Below are 17,883 nucleotides of genomic sequence, written 5' to 3'. Positions count from 1 at the left end.
AAGCCACACGCCTCATTAAAAATTCACCCAGAAACATCCATCAAACATCATCCAATCCAGTCACACACACACACACACACACACCCCTAATCAATCTCTCAAACACCCACCCACCCCCACCGATCTTCATCCCCCGAAGCAACGAGGCACGGCCACCCAAACCGCGCTACCAGCCCGAAGACCGATTGCACCCATATTTTTCGTTTCAGTCGCTGGACGGCTTCGCGATGGCGGTCGCCGCTGATGGACGGTTCCTGTACATATCCGAGACCGTCTCGATTTACCTTGGACTCTCACAGGTGAGTGTGTATCCGCCTCCTATCCTCGTAGTTGTAACCGTGACTCGAGGATGTTGATGGAAGGTCGGCCCCTGCGCGGGGGTGTCTTCGACCAGGGGGAGGAGGAGGAGGAGGAGGAGGAGGAGGAGGAGGAAAGCCAAGACATGGAACGAGGCGGCACGGGGGAAGGGGTGGGAGCAGCTGGGAGATAGGTGACGCGAGGGAGGGGGTGAAATGAAGCGGAAGACATATAAGACACAGGCATGCACGTGAGGCTGGCACGTAGCGAGAGCCGGAAGGGCAAAGATAGCAGAGGCGAGGGAGCAAGGTGGACGTGGAGGAAGGAGAGGTTGCGAGGAAGAGTACACCTAGAGACTGGGAGCAGAGAAGGAGGTGAAGAGTGAGGGTAAGAAGGAAGAGGAGAGGAAGACTGAGAAGAGACGAAGAGGAGGAACAGCAGGGAAGAGGATGGTCTCTGTTGGAAAAGGAGGAAAAAAAAATCGGCGAGGGGAAGGGAGAAGAAACTGGTGGCAGAGTGGCGAGTCTAGGAAGAGGGACAGAGAGAGAGAGAGAGAGAGAAAGAGAGAGGGAGGTCAAGGGAGGAAAAGAGGAGAAGGTTGTATGAGTTGGCGGCCATACTGGCTGGCACCAAGCATGACATAGACGAGGGAAGGATGGGTGGTTGGAGGCGGGGGTGGTCGCATGCGGCTCACGTAGCCTCTGCACGGCGGCGTGTTCGCCATTCCTAATGCTGGAGCGAAGGTAGATGGAGAAAAGAGAGACAGAGAGGGACCTGGAGGGAGATGGGGAAGGGGGACGAGGGAGGGACGCGATAGCGGGAGGAACAGGAGGTGCACGGGAGGTGACCGGTGTACCAGCTCGGTTCTGCGAGACTCGTGGAGAGCAATCAATAGGGTGTTTCGGGGATTCGGGAAACCGGCGGCGACGTTGCCACAAACATGGCCGCCGACAGCACCCTGTTCCTCTGCGCGGCTATGATCAGAACAGGGTACAGGTATGGTGTCTTTAGGAAACGTGGCCATGGGTTAGCTGGGAGAATTTTCCTGGGGATAGTTGACCACAGTGACCAATATACAGGGTGCTCCTAGGTTAAACGGTCTAATTTTAGATAGGAGTTTAGGACTGTAAAATAAACAAATGTCTCCTTTGGGAGTATGCTCGTAAATGCTTAGAAAGATATTTATTTCTAGAGTTATTAAGAGTTAGGAAGTGGTAGCATTGAAGTATCTTTCTTTTGAAGATCGAAGGGTTTTTCGTACCAATTCAAGTGTACCAATGACTGATTAATAACATTCAAACGTTAAGATTGAGAATTGTGCAAGTAAATTAGTCAGTGTTCAGGCGCAGTCACAGTCAGCTACTGAAACGTTTACCTCAAGCCCGAGGGAGACGTCCCGGTATGGAAATCGAGACGTCGTTTTGCATCGACGGAAGGAGAGCCTGTCCTGGAGGAGTGTTCCTCTTCCGCCTGTTGTCCACGTCCGCGGCGAACGTCCTCCTCCTCTCGACGACCCTTAATTGCTCGGTTTTTAATAGGCCGAGCGGCTAAGCATCGTGGGCACGGTTTTATTATTCCGCGGGCAAGTTCGATTGAAATTAAAGTTTCAACGCTGGTGAAATTGACTTCCGTCGGAATTAAGAGTCCTCTGGTTGGACGGAGGAAACTGGGGCTGGGGAGCTCTGATAATCTACTTCGCGGGATTTACATAGCTTGTCTTTGAGGAAGTCTGAAGACATGTAAGGGGGTGTGTCTCTGCGCTGGGTGGGATAGAAGAGAGTTAGATGGTGAATGGTCAGGGAAATAGTAGTGGGGTTGTCTTCAATGTAGTGATATTGATATCTGAATTATCTTCAATATAGTGGTACTGTAAAGATTGAGATATTAGCATGTAGATTCTCTTGTGTGAACTTTGGCATTTGGCTTTCGAGCAACTAGAGTTTATATTAATTTATACATTGCTGTGATTTTATTAATTACTTTGATAAGGTAATATATTTACTACATGAATATGAAATAAATATACTGTCTTCTTGGATACTTACTTAAAATTCATGCGTGCTTTATCTGAAGTGAATGAGGGTAGCCCCAACAAAGGACTTCTTTCAATTCAAGTCCATTGGGAGAAGTTTGGATAACCATACAGGTCTTCTTTATATGTCGAACTTTAGAATTAGCATAGTTTATGTGGCACTTTCGAACAAGACATCAGAAACTATATATCAAAGTGCTGATAATTTTAATATTATTCTGAAAAAGTATTATGCAACATTTACGACAACCTAAAGAAAGTTTCCTGCTTTATGAAGAATAATTTAAAGTACTTCAGTTCAGTAAAGCTTCTAAGAATAATTTGAAGTAATTCAGTAAAGCTCCTAAAATCTCCAAAGCTTGTTGGAAAAAGAATCTATTCTAGCAGTATTAACTGACCCGCTAATAAGCTTGATCCGACTATAAATAACTACATAAAATAAAAGAGCTATAAAAGCTGCACGATAATTCAGAGAAAAGGCACATTACTATTCTTGTCCGTATCCCACAAGATCAAGGGATTATCCCCAGCAGACTAGTAATATCAAAGTGATAAATAAAGTCTAGTATTAAAGTTATATATTAGATCATTCAGTACCTAAATTAATCCATTGCAACAATACTAGGTCAACTATTTCGCAAAATATTATTTCATCCTTTTTATTCAGATCTCGCCAGACATATCAGAGAACGAATTTATTCTAAGACAATCTATTTAACATAAAACACAACAATGTCTAAGAAGAGTAAAAGAAGACGCTTCAGTCACGTTGAAGCAGTATTTCGAAAGAGCCATCATATTTAAACTCGCACAGTATTCTCTCTAATTAAGTTACCTCGAGGAAACCATTCCCAGAGACAAGTTTCCTTCTAATTAAGTCACCTGGAAGCAACTCCTCACAGGAACTATGATATTTGAGACGCTTTTTTCTTTCAGTCAGCTTGCAGACTCTGTTCACCAGCATTCCTCGCTTTATACTTTCATTTAATAATCTATAGAGATTATATCAGCGAGAATTGTATAAGAAACTATTGATTTATTGATGGAGAAAAGGATTGAGATGTTACAGCAACGATTTAACACTCATATTGCCTCAACTGTTTCATAAAACAAGTTCTTTGGATTTTGATTCTGTAATTTAGTATTGTTTATAACTTTTTAGAAGAATATATCTCCTTATAGTCACAACACGATCGTTTTGCTATCGTTTAATCATTAAAATTGATATAATTTAATCGTCAGTTGATATACTTTCTAATTGAAATACTTGATCGAAGGAATAAAAGGGTCCTTATGTTTAAATTCCAGGTAGAGATGACGGGATCAAGCGTTTTCGATTACGTTCATCAACAGGACCACGCGGAAGTCGCCGAGCAATTAGGCCTCGTGTTGTCCTCGCCCAGCTCTTCCGGTCCTCACTCGTCGAGTTCCGGTTTAGCGTCGCCAAGTAGCGCAGCGTCTGAGGAACACGGTTCTTCATCTACTGCGAATCCCGACGGTAAATTTCTATGCTGACTACGTTCCATTTCGACGTCTAATTCTAAATCACAACTGTTTTCGTTCCTTTTTTAATACTATTTTGTTACTAGTACCCTCTAGTACAAGTTTTTGCTAACGTCCACTAGGATTTTATAAATTATTTTCTATAATTAAATATATAAATAAGATAGCTGCTTATGTGTGGACTATGTGACAGTGGAAGTGATTATTTATTGATAGCAAATGTAGAAGAAAATGTGAACGTAGTGTAATAATTCTTTTGTGAAAAAAGAAAAAGAGAGGAAAAATTGTCAATTTTATTATTGAAACTAATTTTTGAAATTATTTAATAGACAATTGGAAATGAAAAAGTGTGTTGTGTACTTTCAGCTTCGATTATTAGATTACTAGAATTAGCTATTATTCGTGTATGTAAAATAATCGGTTTTAATTTAATCACAGTATCCTCGGTAATGACGTTATCAGCAACCGGCCTTTACAAAGGATACGACCGAGCGTTTTGCGTGAGGATGAAATCCACGCTGACGAAACGGGGATGCCATTTTAAATCTTCTGGTTATAGAGTGAGTTTGCACACTATTATAAATTAACTAAATAATCTTGAGAAGTTTCTTAGGCATTCGTCTTACTTTGTTAAAATAAAAATCTCTTAGCAACCCACGTTTCCTCGTATTTCGTTAATTCACTTGAAACAATTAAGCGTTGGTGTAGGTGTTAATTATCTACTTATTATGCATTCAGGTGGTACTGTTACTATGCCACTTGAGACCACAGTATACGTTTAGCAATACAAGAAAGTCCGCGCCACCATTGATGGGCATGGTTGGCCTGGCGATCGCACTTCCTCCGCCGAGTGTGCACGAAATTCGCCTAGAAACCGACATGTTCGTCACCCGAATCAACTTCGATTTTCGGATAGCACATTGTGAACCAAAGTAAGTCTTCAGTAATCATTCGTACTGTTTTCTAATCACTATGAAATATGAACAAATTTCTTCATTTACTTTGAATTGAATAATTGTATTGATATAATTATCTCTAAAGTCCATATTAATTATCCCACATTAATTTTAAATTTTGTACAAATTTTGTACTCTTGTTGAATTAAAAAATTGATTCACAGGGTATCCGAATTGTTAGACTACACAGCCGATGAATTAACGGGGAAAAATCTGTACACCTTGTGCCATGGGGAAGACGCAAATCGTCTTCGAAAGTCACACATCGATCGTAAGTGTTTTCAAAATGACAAAAAAATAGGCAATAGGAAAATTAAAAAATATAGTACCTAGCGAAAAATAGATACTGAATTTTATTCAAAATTACGTGTCACATTGAATACAAAAGTTGATTTTTAAAAGACAAATCGTAGCAATTCCTCGTTGTTTAGCTAATCGTGGACCTTCATCGAAACGAATTGATTTGTTTTAGTGATTCACAAGGGACAAGTGTTGACACATTATTATAGGTTGATGAACAAAAGCGGAGGCTACACGTGGTTGCAAACTTGTGCTACCGTCGTGTGCAATTCGAAAAACGCCGAAGAACAAAATATCATCTGTGTCAATTACGTTATAAGGTGAGTTACAATCATTATTTCTTTTAAGGTCAAACTTAATGTATGTTATGAAGTACATATACATATATTTTATTCTCTACATATTTTTTAGCGGTCGAGAATATGAAAATTTGATCATGGACTGCTGTCAGCTAGAAGATGGAGTTATGGGTGTCAAGTGCGAGGATGCTGCTGGAAACGATCCAGAAAATGGATCACCAGATGCAGACAGAGGAGGTACTGACTTCTGAATGTCTGGCGCGAAGCTTATTCTACTGTGCCTGTCTAGGGATTTATTCTACTGTCTCCGCTGTGCCTAGCTAGTGCACGTGACAGTAGAATAAGCGCCAGGTCAGACATCTATCACCCGAATTCCAGGCGTTTTTGCGACAAGCAATAAATCTGAAACGAAATGTTGATTTTTGTCCAGAAATCCACTTACCTAACTTACCTTACAAGTATAAATCCATACCCCACACTCGAAGCTAGTATATCCCAGGCTCTAAAACCAATAACCAATATAAGCCAATAAGCCCCTTATAAAGATATGAATCTAACCAACATTGCATCACATTTCAGAGGACAGAAACCGAGGTGGTCCGCCCAATCAGCATCAAGACCATCCCCACAGGTCTCCCCCCGAAGACCGCGAGGACACTCGGGGCCAGGAGAGCGAGAAACGAGGCAGCAGGCACCACGACAACATCGCCCAACTGCAGCAAGAGCCTCAAACAACGGTGGGTAACATCAGCACATTAGTCGTGAAGCTGCGGGGCCACAAACGGAAACTCCACGAAGACGAGAGCAGCTCGAACGAAGAGGAAGAAGACGAAGAGGACTCGACAACGAAGATCACGAGCAACGACAGGAATCACGCCCTCAGCCCAGCGCCCTCGAACCACTCCATCTCCGCGGGCGACCAAGTGCTCTGCTCGTCCAGTCCAAAGTCCAGGCGCGTGGAGGACAGAACAACGAACGCCGACAGCACAGGGACGTCCGTGAAGGACCTGGAACAAGCGATGTCCAAGCACCTGCCAGTGACGAGCCTCAACAAATCCCATTCGCCGACGCTGCACCAGCCCACAGACTTCAGCACAGACGCGTTGCTGAAGCAGCAGCAGCAGAGAAGCACGATCCAGTGGATCGGCGCCCACCACCACCTGGGCCACCTGAGTCCCCAGCAGTCGACAGCCGCCCCTCTGCCAGCCTCGGCTCTCCTCAGACAACTCTACGCCAACAGAGAGAGCGTGATCCGCGCCAACGTGCATGGCATCACCTCCTCTGGCAGCACGAGGACCCCTTCCTCAGGTGGCACCTACTACGCTGGAGACACCACGCCCAGCGGCCCTCTGCCCACCCCTCCAGGGTCAGAAGGATCCAGCACCTACGGCGAGCACCAGTTCGTCCTGGCCACGCACAACCAGAAGGGCGCCACGGGCACCAGCTGCGCGGACGCCTTCACCAGCCTGGTGTCCTCGTATTCCACTGCTAGTGGCTACACTGTCGACTATCACTCGGCGATGACCCCCCCGTCGTCCGTCTCGCCGAGGGACAAGCAGCAACAGCAGCAGCAGCAGCTCCACCCAGTGAACGTGATCAGTAATTACGAGGGCTCGTCGGCGTACACAGACCCTGTTCTGCGGCACCAGTACGAGCCAGCGCAACCGTTGCCTTTAAAGCCACAAGTGTACTCGGCTGCTGTTCACCCCAGCGCGCTGGACGCCGCCGCCGCCTACGCATCCGCGGGCCTCGGCGAGCAGACGCAGTTCTACCACCATCCAGCGGCTGGCGCAGGGTTCCACATCTACCATCCGACTAACAAGTCGACGACGAACGGCTGGTACAGTTCGACGTCCTAGTGGTGTGGTCCCGTGCGCGAGACACGTGTACTTAAGTAACTGAAATCGAGCCCAAAGCCCACCACCATGCATATCAGTGATAAGGTATTATTCACCCTTCCTCGACACTTCTCTGTGCGCCCTTAGTCCCTCCAATTTTCCTTTTTTTTTTACTTTCTTTCGCTATTCGTTCTCTTTTTCATTAGTATCCTAAGTCCATGTACAGGATGGCCCAGTTTTTTCCGCGAAACTTTATTGACATATTCTACAAGTGAAAATAAGAGAGTGTTATATGAACATTGCTATTTAAATGCTCTGTTACAAAGTTATAATAAAAATACGAAATGATAATGGACTGATGCTTCGTTGACATCACCTGTAAAATGAAAGCATTTAAAAACTTATGCTCACATAACATTTTCTTCTTATTTTTATTTCTATAATAAGCTAGTAAAGTTTTGCGGGAAAATTGGGATACCCTGTATGTATCAGACTATGTGGAGCATTGGAACTGCATGCTGAAGCCAAAATGGAAAGATGAAGATACATGGGAAGTATATACAGGGTGATCCTCTCGCTAGAATACTCAAAGACAGTGTCGCCACAAAACATCGCAGCGGGAAAACGCATGAGAGCACTGTGGACCTCTTACGTCACAATAGAACCTCTCTGCGATGTTTTCACTGCTTTGAGTCTCCTAGCAAGAGGATCACCCTGGTGCTCCACTTGTCCTATTGAACATAATGCGCGTATGTCAAGAAGGTAACAGAGACAGTGATGCATATCTGCGCTCTAATGTTGGCTTCACTTGTCTCTCATTAGAAGTATACCCAATGCCCCACACAGTCTCGTACATACATGCCTAAGTCAGTCTTGGGCACTATTCGAGCGATCTTTTGTTGTTAGGTATTTGAGTAGAAGTGCTGGTATTTGAGTAGCCGTGTTTATGGATAGAATACTACCTATGGAGAATAGAGTTCTGGATTCTGTAAATAGCTGGGAAATTCCTTTAACTTTGGAAATGCAGTTGATAAATACTCGCGAAAGAAGCTAAATTATTCGAATGGAAGAATTTTGTTTAGATAATCGTCTAAGATCAGTATTTAATCGCAGTTACTCAAATAATGCCCAAATCTGGTCGTTGATCCTTTCCCTGGTTCCTCTCCTCTCCCATTTTGCTCTTTCATTAATACCAGCGATCCAGCGCACGCATCTCATGTGCCAAGTCGAACTGTAAAATACAAAATCGCTGCTCTCTATCTCGATTATGTAGAACGACTTTTATTGTAATATAACAAAAATAAATTATTATGTATGTTGACGATTTCGGAGATATTCGCGTGAGCGTGACGAGAACAGGTCGTGTTCACGATGGCCGCCGTGCGTGTTCGAAACGAATGGGATAAAACGATAGAACGTTCGATGTGCTCTACGCTCAATGGGTAACGATGATGACGGGTGAAAATGACCGAGTACGACTATTTAGGATAGTTGTGTGTCGCGTGCCGTGAACGAACACGCGGATCGGAGCAACAAATATGACAAACAGAAACTAAAGAGACATTTATCAGCGTTTATTGCTGAGGCGAGCGTGGTTGTTTAGCGGTAATTAACTCGAGAAGCCCGTACTTGTCGTAATTTTTTATACTGTAACATTTTGTTGCGTAAAAATACGATATGACTTTAGTGAAGTCAACAGTGCAATCGTTACGACGTTTTTTAGCGTTAATTTAATAAGATCGAATTAGAGATAAAAAGAAGTTTATCTTGCTTAATACAAGGAGAGAAGCGTTGTTTCTGTACGAGAGAGAGAGTATGTATAACATTTATTGAAGGGAATCGCTATCTCTATTAATTGTGCATTAGTTGGAAATGTTAGCCTTTGTTGTCACTTTTATGATTTCTTTCTTTATATTGATCGTTGTCTGACTCATATTGATAATTTTTCAGCTTTTACGTCACAGGATGATGTGACCTCAATGTTAATACATATCAAGCATCTGTTCTGGTAACAATGAATCACTGCCTTACCAAGCAAGATAATGTGCAATAATTGCATTGAGTAATTAGTTGAACATACTTGATTCTTGTTTCATTAGATACATTTATTTAATGGTAAATCATACCTCGAAAGTATTAAACAAGTGTGTACACAGTTTCATAAAAAGTTAAATGCAATATATATATGTATATATATATTGTTAGAGGTAGCGAATTCTTTCAGAGAGATTATTATGTTTTGTTGTAAATTGATGAATTGTTTTTGACGAGTACACAGTGTAAATACAATTTATGTGCTGTAAGATCCACCTGTTAAATATTTCTATTCATAATTTTTCTGAAATTTCTACGAAGTTTATTTTCGTTGAAAGAACATTGTAAGGCAGTGACTTAATCACTAAAATATATGCATAATGTCTCCATCTTGATAAAATGAACCCTTGTAAATTTTTACAGTTTATTCTTGAAGTTCATTAAAATTATATTCCTAAATGAAATTTACCTTCTATTACAATTGTACAGCAATTCTTTGGTAAAAAGATTTACCATTAATGAATTCGTTTCCACATGATTAATGCCTTTTAAAAATTGAGCATATATAAATTTCGCTACTCCATTAATTTTTATAATTAATTCAAAAGTTACAGATCTAATGATAAATTTTTGCGTAAAAATTTATTTGTCGATCGTATTTTTTCCATGGTTTGAAACATAAGATATATTAAAGTACATTTTCATAATTCCATATTATGCAATTAACAAGTTTTTGTTTCATTTACTATGTTTAATATTTATTTCGGTAATTTCAATTAATCCGCTCACTTGGAACAGTGACAAAAATTTCTAATAATAGAAACCAAAGTACTTAAAATTGGAAAAACAGCTTTTGCCAAATAGTAATGTTCCGCGTGTAAACATATTTGCACAAAAGCAAATACATTGCAAAAGAGAAGTACTTATATGGGTGAATGGAATTTAGAGACTTAGACAAATGTGGTCTATACACAGATTTGCCTTACAAAATTGTTCTTCAAAAATAAAGAGATAAGTTCAGGTGTAAGAATTATAAGACTGATAATAAATTTGCTTGTTATGTTCTATTGTTCAATCAAGTGGTAAAGTCTAATTGAATTACGTAGAAATAGATATAGATATTCACATTCCATTGCTCTTTGTTTTTAATTTAAAACTATAGAAATAAAACACTGTAATTTAAAAAGATCAAAGTAACACACCTGAATCTTTGTAAGAGTCATAAATCTTTATTCAATTTTTTATTTCTAGTATTTTCTCAGTTTCTATTTCCAATGTATAAATAAATATTATTTACAAACTTGAAGAAGATATATTTTACACCTAGAATGTACATATTAAAGATTATAATTCATCTCCTTTTTGATAGAAAAAAGGTCATGTATATATACAATACATACAAGTATATAGTAATCTATGCAATCTTCTTTATCAATCATTACAATAATTAACCATTCCTATTGATAACACTTGGAACACTTAATGATAAGAGCTTATCATTGTTATTACTATGTTTTCATGACCACTATCATTTTTTATCATTACCATTAGTATTTTTAATTACTCCATATTATAATTAATTCTTATTTTGAAGATCTTAACAATACTGAAAGAAGTATTATATGTAAGTATATAGAAATATAAAGAAGTAAAGTACAAAACCATTTTTTATGGAAGCTAGAGTAGACTTAAGATAAACTCAATAAAAGATACTATCTTGTTCAATATTTATGCACTCCTTTATCAGAATTTTACAGAAAAGGAAAAGAAACTCATAACAATTCACAAGCAAGCAAAAATTACTTTCAGATTAATACAAGTTGACAGGTACTATATTACATTATAACAACTATACAAGAATGTATTATACTAAAATGTCAAAACTCATTTTGTAACACGAATACTATTATACATTTCAAATACTATTTTTTTACGGGTACCATATCAAGAAACGTCAGCTCCCTCACATCACTCCAAAACAAATAAAACTATCAATATCAAATCTACATACATACCATCGCCAAATAAAAAATTCTAAATTCATCCTCACAAAAATACCAGAGCATCAACCAAAATTGGAGCATCTACATACCTATGCACACAAAATCATTTCATCACACAAGCATAAACATGAAAAAACCCCTAAAATAACCTCCCCTCGATTCTTCAGAACTCAACAATATCAGTATCACTCGTCCCTCGACGCTCCTCAAGATATCCCACACAATAATTCAATCTCCACATACGATTCGATGACAACGTACGCCACTCCACCTTTTAGGTTAGATTCCTCAACGATAACAATACCCACAATTTCACGCGTGGATCGCGTTCGAGTTCGATGTTCGATATACCGACCTCGACTCAGTAAACTCAATAGTCATTGGAGTTCGACGATTCGTCACTCGTAATTCTCGCAAGATACGCGGCTATATAAAAGACGAGGCGAGCAGTTCGAAACCCGAAGACCACGAGTGCGTCTCGAAACGAGAGGATCGTTCGAGCGTGCGTTTTACTCACAGTGAACTCGACACGAACCATGATTTGGCGATTCGCGTTACTCGTCGCGCTCTCGGTATTCGCGACCGAGGCGAAGAAGTACTCGCAGCACTGGCAGGACCACGAACAATGGCAAGAGTTCGAGGAGTTCCTGGAGTGGAAGAACGCGAGGAAGCTGTACGAGGGCCGCCCAAGGGAAATCAAATACGAGAAGCAGGATAGCCGCGAAGTGGATCGAAGCTCTGAAAAGAATCAACAGGCTCCGCCGCCGATCGACCAGGCTGCTCTGATGGCAAGATACATCGTGAACCAGGCTGGTAAGGGCAGTGCGCTGTCACTCGGTGGTTTCTTTCCTTTCTTGTGTCTTTTTTATTCCTAGTTTCCATAGATAAATATATAAATACAAAGTAAATAGTAGGAACTGATCTACAGGTACTTATGTACTTAAGAAGACTTTTAATATATGTGCGAGAAGAAGCGCCGAGGATACAGAACTTATTAAAATATATCAAATATCCACGTGAGATGTCGCATGATATATATTGATATTATTCTATCTTGGAGTAATGAAGAATAAAATTTCCATAATAGATTCGCTCGCGTTACTAAGTATTGAGATACGCAGAAATTCATTTCATTTTAAGATAAAGGATTGTAATTTCAGATTTTAGACTGTTTAATTTCCTTTCTAAAGTCTGCGATCTTTGTTCCAATGCTCTGTATAAATAAGCGCGTCGATGTATCGCGTGCGCGCATGCACTGTGTGCACATGTGTAGTAGACAGGAATAAACGTTTTTGCTGGTGCATACATTCATCTACTTACACGTACGTCTGACACACTTACTCAGCGATCGTCTGAAATTAATATTAGGCTCGTGCGCACTACTCTGGCGCTAATCCAAATTTTTAACGTAGATCGACATGTATGATTGCGTTTACTATCTTTTGGCGGTTTATCGAGCACGTACGAGATTTCATAGTTTTTTTGCTACTATCGGGAAGCTAAAACACTTAAGTGGATATATTTACTTTGTGTCTATTATTCTATGATATCGTTTACGCTCCATTGTTCAAAGTACGAACTTGAGGATGAGATCGCTGATAAATTTGATAGATCGAACGAGAGTAATTAAATGTGATATAACGCTCGAATACACATAGATGGAGAGATGAAACTGATTGATTATTGATTAGGCGCTTGCAGCGAACAAGACAGTCGCTGAATTTAAAAAAAAGAAGAAAGTTGGTTTCTGATCTTTTTTAAAAGATATTTAATTAGTGTATTTAATATAGATCAGTTAATATTTAAAATTTATACAGTTGATACGGTTGAACTTTTGCTACGACCTTTACATGAGATCGCTGCCAATGGTAAACATATAATATCGATTTGACTTTTGACCAATAATACACTGTCTATTTAGTTCTTCCCCCAAATGGCAATAATAAAATTAAAAGCGCAGTTTTACTTGCATGACTTAAGATTGCACCAAGGTTATCGTCCTTGAAAATACAAATTGCGATTAATTTGCCATGCGTTTCATTGAGTACCGCTTCTTGGCGGAAGGTAAACCACCTGCTCAGTATTTCCTTATAGTCTATGTATTTTTATTATGGCAGTACTCATTTTTTTAAAATAATTCCATAGTACCAATGATCTCAAAATAAATATTTAATAAAGAAAAGATTTTACGACAAAAAATTCTTCAGTTTTTCCTATAATTGCAACATACATTATGTCCATTTTATACCTGAACATCTTACGATATCTCAAAGACTTTAGGACTTTACTGAATGTCTTTAAGATGTTTTTAAAACGCTTCTGTGCTATATGGATAAGTTTCAGGTTCCTAAATCTCGCCACTATGTTCTACTAATTCAAAATTCTTTTGATGTTTAGATTGGGCCTCCGTAGGAACGATAAGCACACGGAAGGACATCGAATCGTACCCAGCTGTAACGTTGGTCTCATTCACTGATGGGCTTCTGGGAAATGGCACAGGCGTTCCATACATGTACCTTACTCCTTTGGACTTCACAGCTCAAGATCTGGCTGTTAGTACTATATTATGAGTATCGGTTCTCAGAATCGCAGATCTGCAAACGATAATATTTGAAGTTACCTTTCACCTGATAAGATAGCGATTAATATCATAAATTGAATCGCTTTAATTGTTAATTTAAGCTGATACGATGGAAAATTTCTTTAGTCCAATGCTTTATTTGTAATCGTAACTTGACTTGATTAATAGAAATTTTGTATTTGAAATTTGTACAATTTAAGAGTAATTTGATGATTATTTACAGAAAGACAATCGAGTTTCTCTGTTGCTGACTTTGGCCCAAGGAGACTATTGTAAATCGAAGCAATGGGACCCCATGGATCCTCGCTGCGCGAGAGTACTCATGAGTGGGAAGATGAAAGCGGTAAATAAATTAAAAGTTATTGGTACTTTACCGTCTCTGTAGTTCTATTCGCTAAATTTACTAATTATTTATTTTGTTTATTAAATAGCTGAGAAACGAGAGCGCGGAACTTGACTTGGCTAAAAAATTATTCTTCGAACGTCATCCGAAACTGGTCAATATGCCACCAAGTAAGAACTCCTACATCGATCTTGATTAATAAAACGTATTAATAGTTACTGATATTAACAAATTATTTCTATCGTTGCAGATCACCATTTCTACTTCGCTAAGCTGAAGATAATGTCGATCGTCGTCTTGGACACTTTTGGCGGGCCAAAGTATGTCAGCGTGAAAGATTATTTGAACCCACCAGTTGCAAACGTCACCGACGAATTCAACAGACTTTTCCCTCTGCGATTGGACGAGACTGATTCTCAACAGTATCAACAATTGTTGAACCCTGTAGTGCGTGTTGTATAAAATTCCGTGTAAAAATATGTATAAAACTGACTTTTAAGCGTCAATTTAAAACAGTCGGGCGTAATCGCAATTTTATATATTTCCGAATACTTTGTAATATCTGGATCTTTTGTACAGTTACGTAATTATGAAAATGATCATTCATTGCGTAAGATAAAACAACGAATTTAATAAATTTACGAATTAATCTTAATCGACTTAATTATTTAAATATTTCTTATAGGTAAATACAAAAATATAGACTATTTCAGTCTGAATATTACACTCATGAGAATTTTACTAGAAATTTATTAGAGGTCATAAATCCTGGCCCAAGAAACGTACAAATTTTACTGTGTTTAACATAAATTAGTACTTAAAATATGTACATCTCTATGATATAAAAACTGTACATATTGAAAATACATTCTAAAAATTTAGAATATTATATATTATACTTAAAACCAAGAATCTATACATTACACTTGCTTACACAACTTCTACTATCTGTATAACATTTCCATTTTTTATATACATTGTACATAATACACTAAAAATTTAAAATCTTTATATATTAATATTTATTTTAAAAACAACTACTTAAAAAAATTTAACAGTTTAATTACAATTTAAAAAAATATTAATGTACAATAATTGCAAAAATTTAATAGCTCATTTTAACTACGTTTTTTTTGCAGTAGTCTGTGTATTTTTTCCATGAATTAAGCTGGATGAACTTAGCATGACAGAGATTTGTTCTGGTAATGGACAAGCAATTAACAAAAGTTCTTCTGCATTGTAATATTTACTTAATATCTGATATAACTGTGTAAATGCAGCGCATACATTGTTTTTTACTGGTCTAAATAGAATAAATTCCGTTTCCTTATTGGATAGATATAGCTGCATCAGCTGCTGAATTTCGGGACATTTGAATTTAATTATTCGCAGCACCTCGCTAATTACCGCGGCAACATCTTGTGGACTCCCCAATGAATGTTCTTGAGGTTTATCTGAACTGTTGTTATTAAGGTGCGCTTTTTCTATCTCCAGCAGTTTTAGAATTGGGTGTATCAACATAAATGTTGCATGCTGTATAAGCTGTTGGCAAGTATTTTTTAATTTGTTATCTACGTGTTTCCTTGAATCTATTAACTGTTCTTTCATTTGAGGTGCACCTTCCAATAAAAATTCTAATAGCGCATTATTTGACAGAGTAAAGAGCCTGGAACTTTTCTCTAATAGACCAAATGCTGCTGTTTTGACTTTGGAGAAGTCTAAACTGTACTCCTTTATAGTGAAATCCACTTGAAATGGTGCAATTTGTTCCCGCAAGATCAATAAATGTTTTATCTGGAAAAGCTCTGCATCTAAAGGAGATGATCTCTTCTCAATCTCCTGCTTTGCATTGTCTATACTTTGAACGCAAAGAGATATAGCTTCTTGACTTAATGACTGGAAAACAGACCTGTCTACACATCTATACAGTCTTGATAAACAAACTAGTGTCCTACGGACAGTAGGATACCACATTCCATGAAGATCTGCTGGTGAATTTCCCATATGTGTTTTCTGATAGATAGAATCCATCACAATATGATTCCTGGACACAGGTTCAATAATACTGTCCTCACTAGAGGATATGGATATTTTTTTCATTTTTGTTTGTCTTGTCTCTTCCCTGATGGATTCTGCTATGTCTTCCATCATTTTCAGCTTCTCTGGGTATGCTAAATCTCCTGGTGATGGATTATAATTCAGAACATCAGACTGCAAATACAAATGAGCCCGAAAAACAAGTCTCTCTTGCACATCCTGCAGTAATTGCAAGCAAATGTTCCCAAACCCTTCCAAAGGTTCAAAATTATTTTGAACATGTTCATCCAACATTTCAATCCTTAAAATACAACAAATCTCAGCTAGTGTTTCCAAATGATTAATGTGTATTATGAATGGCCTTAGTGTATCATACAGAGAAGTACACAAGCTTTCAAGGTATGCTGTTAATCCACTGGATTGCTTGGAGAAAAATTCATAAAATAGTTTGTACTCATCCATTGATGCATGTAACAATAATGCACATGAGTTTCTTACTAAACTGCAATGATCACCATTGTATTTCTCTTTCACAGACATCAGAGATTTTTGTACACTAGTACCTAATACTAATCCTCTCTGACTCCAATAATATTGATGACATTCTGACAGTAAACTGTCATACTCTTGCCGTTTATATGACTTTGCTTCTATTTGTTCTATAACAGGCTTAACCTTAGACAAAATGGTTTGAAATCTTCCATAGAAGAGTGCCAAAGCAGCATCTGCATTATCTTGAGAATCATCATTATCTCTCAAATTTAAAATACTTTCTGTGGTTTTATTAAATAAAGTAAAAATATAATTCTGTATCATAGATATTGCTTTAGATTGACAATGCTTATACTTGATTAAATAAGTATTACTTTCTTTAAACGAAGGGTTATTCTGCACAAAATCTATATTCATATCTATCTTATCTAATATGTTAAAGAACATTTCGCTATTCACTGATAATGTAGGTGCATCCAGCTTCTCCATCATCATATCTACATCTTTGAAATATTTCACATACTCTGTAATGTTCTCTATAATAGTGTTCAACTTTCTTTGATCTGAGTCTAGCTGTTCACTGACATTATACAGAGACACAGTCTTATCAGAAACCTCTGAGTATTGTTTAAATAACATTGTAAAATCGTCTAATGCCTCCTCTATCTGGAGACAAAGTTCGTGACACTCGTCCCGTCGAGTTTGAAGCTCATTCAAATATAACATGTATTTTACATCTTTTCTGGCCATACACTTTTTCTCTAATGAAGCGTAGTGCTCCAATAAATCTTGACATCGTTCAATTTGTATCGATTTCTTTGCTTCTTCGACAGCACACGAGGCATCGTCGGCTTTTTCGGTCCTTAAAGTATTCTCTGGAAACAATTCTTCTTCCAGACGTGATAAACAGTCTGCTTGAAGATCGGTCAGCGGTGCCAGTGAATCCTCTGACAGGTTCCATTTGGTTAAATTATTCGAAATGTTTTTCTTTGACATGGCTTCTTTAATCAAGAAAGATGAATGTTACGAGAGTAGCGTTTTCGAGGAAGGTGATAAACTCATATATATTACAAACATGCCGTTTTGTCACATAAGTAGAAAAGTTTACTTCAAAAACTTGACACCGCAGCAACTACGAATTATAGCCGTGAAGTTGTAACAAGTACAT

The 17,883-nt window shown here is 38.5% G+C and overlaps 3 protein-coding genes across 3 annotated transcripts in view; 2 read left to right on the top strand and 1 right to left on the bottom strand.

Moving 5' to 3' along the window:
• The window catches only part of LOC143182979 (protein trachealess-like), a 34,574-nt gene extending 27,328 nt beyond the window's left edge, over nt 1–7,246 (top strand). Inside the window, exons 4-11 of the mRNA XM_076384327.1 lie at nt 210–299; nt 3,638–3,827; nt 4,271–4,392; nt 4,571–4,764; nt 4,953–5,059; nt 5,261–5,408; nt 5,500–5,624; nt 5,967–7,246. Of these exons, the coding sequence (XP_076240442.1) occupies nt 210–299; nt 3,638–3,827; nt 4,271–4,392; nt 4,571–4,764; nt 4,953–5,059; nt 5,261–5,408; nt 5,500–5,624; nt 5,967–7,246 (2,256 nt within the window). The remainder of the gene's footprint in view (nt 1–209; nt 300–3,637; nt 3,828–4,270; nt 4,393–4,570; nt 4,765–4,952; nt 5,060–5,260; nt 5,409–5,499; nt 5,625–5,966) is intronic.
• Nucleotides 7,247–11,682: 4,436 nt separating this feature from the next.
• Nucleotides 11,683–14,841, top strand: Creg (Cellular Repressor of E1A-stimulated Genes). Its single transcript, XM_076377604.1, has 5 exons — nt 11,683–12,075; nt 13,660–13,814; nt 14,067–14,186; nt 14,275–14,356; nt 14,437–14,841. Exons 1-5 carry the CDS (start codon nt 11,799–11,801, stop codon nt 14,646–14,648), a joined length of 846 nt encoding a protein of 281 aa, XP_076233719.1. The 5' UTR covers nt 11,683–11,798; the 3' UTR covers nt 14,649–14,841.
• A 285-nt stretch (nt 14,842–15,126) lies between these two features.
• Nucleotides 15,127–17,846, bottom strand: Cog3 (conserved oligomeric Golgi complex subunit 3). Its single transcript, XM_076392618.1, has one exon. The coding sequence runs from the start codon at nt 17,709–17,711 to the stop codon at nt 15,309–15,311; it is 2,403 nt and encodes an 800-aa protein (XP_076248733.1). The 5' UTR covers nt 17,712–17,846; the 3' UTR covers nt 15,127–15,308.
• Between the last annotated feature and the right edge of the window lie 37 nt (nt 17,847–17,883).

This window comes from Calliopsis andreniformis, chromosome 1 (genome assembly GCF_051401765.1).
Source record: "Calliopsis andreniformis isolate RMS-2024a chromosome 1, iyCalAndr_principal, whole genome shotgun sequence".
Classification (NCBI taxonomy): domain Eukaryota; kingdom Metazoa; phylum Arthropoda; class Insecta; order Hymenoptera; family Andrenidae; genus Calliopsis; species Calliopsis andreniformis.
The sequence above is the reverse complement of the archived record's forward strand: the minus strand, read 5'-3'. Positions and strand labels throughout refer to the sequence as shown.

Excerpts from the sequence above, each read along its gene's own strand:
- Creg (XM_076377604.1), top strand. The coding sequence starts at position 11,799 with ATGATTTGGCGATTCGCGTTACTCGTCGCGCTCTCGGTATTCGCGACC. Across the intron at positions 13,815-14,066 it reads TCACAGCTCAAGATCTGGCT|AAAGACAATCGAGTTTCTCT; the intron begins GTTAGTACTATA and ends GATTATTTACAG. Across the intron at positions 14,187-14,274 it reads TGAGTGGGAAGATGAAAGCG|CTGAGAAACGAGAGCGCGGA; the intron begins GTAAATAAATTA and ends TTTATTAAATAG.
- Cog3 (XM_076392618.1), bottom strand. The coding sequence starts at position 17,711 with ATGTCAAAGAAAAACATTTCGAATAATTTAACCAAATGGAACCTGTCA.